The 1,671-nt window shown below is 41.8% G+C and overlaps 1 protein-coding gene across 1 annotated transcript; it reads left to right on the forward strand.

Moving 5' to 3' along the window:
* Positions 1-259: 259 nt before the first annotated feature.
* LOC101988506 (olfactory receptor 10J1-like) lies at positions 260-1,192 on the forward strand. The gene has a single exon (XM_005368554.2). The coding sequence runs from the start codon at positions 260-262 to the stop codon at positions 1,190-1,192; it is 933 nt and encodes a 310-aa protein (XP_005368611.1).
* The last annotated feature ends 479 nt before the right edge of the window (positions 1,193-1,671 follow it).

Here is a 1,671-nt window from a genome sequence, read left to right on the forward strand (position 1 = left end):
AATATATTTTTTTAAAAACACATATCACCATGCCTGGCTTATATTTATGTTTTTAAAATGTAAGCTCTAGGGATAGGACTTGGGGTGTCTTTCTTGAGAGATGAGAAATTTATGGATTGAACTTCCTTACAGCTCCATCCATTCCGTATTGAACTCACACTACTGTACAGAATCTTTCCTCTGCGGTATACTCAGGGCTATCCCTGTCACAAAGACTTAATGCTGACCTTCTCTTCATCTTTCAGATCTGAGTTCCTCAATGAAGAGAGCCAACTTCACAGGGGTAAGAGAGTTTGTTTTCCAAGGTTTCTCTGACTTCCAAGAATATCAACTCACGCTCTTTGTTGTCTTCTTTGTCCTGTACGTCCTGACTCTGGCTGGCAATGTCATCATTGTGACCATTATCCGTATTGACCACCACCTTCACACTCCCATGTATTTCTTCTTAAGTGTTCTCTCCACCTCAGAGACCTTCTATTCTCTGGTCATCATCCCACGAATGCTTGGTAGCCTTGTGGGTCTAAGCCAAACCATCTCCCTGGAGTGCTGTGGGATGCAGCTCTATTTTTTCCTTGGATTTGGAATCACCAACTGTCTCCTGCTAGCAGTCATGGGTTATGATCGTTATGTGGCCATCTGCAACCCACTCCGTTATAGCGTCATCATGAATTGGAGGGTGTGTGCCATTCTGGCATCTTCAGTCTGTGCCACGGGGTTCCTTCTCTCACTAGTTCAGGCTATGTCCATTTTTAGGCTGCCCTTCTGCAACTCACTGATTGAACATTTCTTCTGTGATATCCGACCTATCCTGAATCTGGCATGTACAGTGCCAGTCATCAATGACATCTTGACGTTAGTTATCACCCTCCTGGTAATCACAGTACCTGCCACCTTCATATTTGTCTCCTATGTCCTCATTATTTCCACCATTCTCAAGATCTCCTCAGCCGGTGGCTGGAAAAAACCTTTTGCCACCTGCAGCTCCCACCTCACTGTAGTTGTGATCCATTATGGTTGTGCTTCCATTGTCTACTTCAAGCCCAAGTCAGAGAACACCAGGGACCAGGACCAGCTGATCTCAGTGACTTACACTGTTATAACCCCTCTACTAAACCCTGTTGTGTATAGTCTGAGAAACAAAGAAGTCCAGGATGCTCTACGGAGAATGATGGGGAGAAAATCCTTATCATAGTTGTTAATTTTTGTCCAAATAGTTTCATCTTTTTCAAATTGAACACAATAGGTAAAATTATAAAGCCGTGGTCTCATGTGATTTGACGTCTCATACGTCATAGCCAAGGCCAGGGCCAAGACCAGAGAAGAGCCGGGGGCCAGCCTTTAATAATTTTGTTTCATTTCCTCAACCTCTTTGTTAACATAATAAAAAACACAGGTCACTTGCAAGACCTGTGCATAGACAGCCATTGGCCCTACTCCAGAAGATAATTACAAGGTCAAAGTATGATCTTATGTTCATTTCAGGCTTAAATTTAAAGGAACCAATCTATTTCTCATTGAATTATAAACCACACATTAAACATTACTCAATAGAATATTCTCTTAATATAAATTAGATGCTTCAGCAAGTGGTAAGTAGGAAGTAAATGCACAGACAGCTAACTGCCTTGTGTTCTAATAATATAAGCAAGGCAAAAACTAAAGAGATCTTTT

Source organism: Microtus ochrogaster, unplaced genomic scaffold (assembly GCF_000317375.1).
Source record: "Microtus ochrogaster isolate Prairie Vole_2 unplaced genomic scaffold, MicOch1.0 UNK35, whole genome shotgun sequence".
In the NCBI taxonomy this organism is placed as follows: Eukaryota; Metazoa; Chordata; class Mammalia; order Rodentia; family Cricetidae; genus Microtus; species Microtus ochrogaster.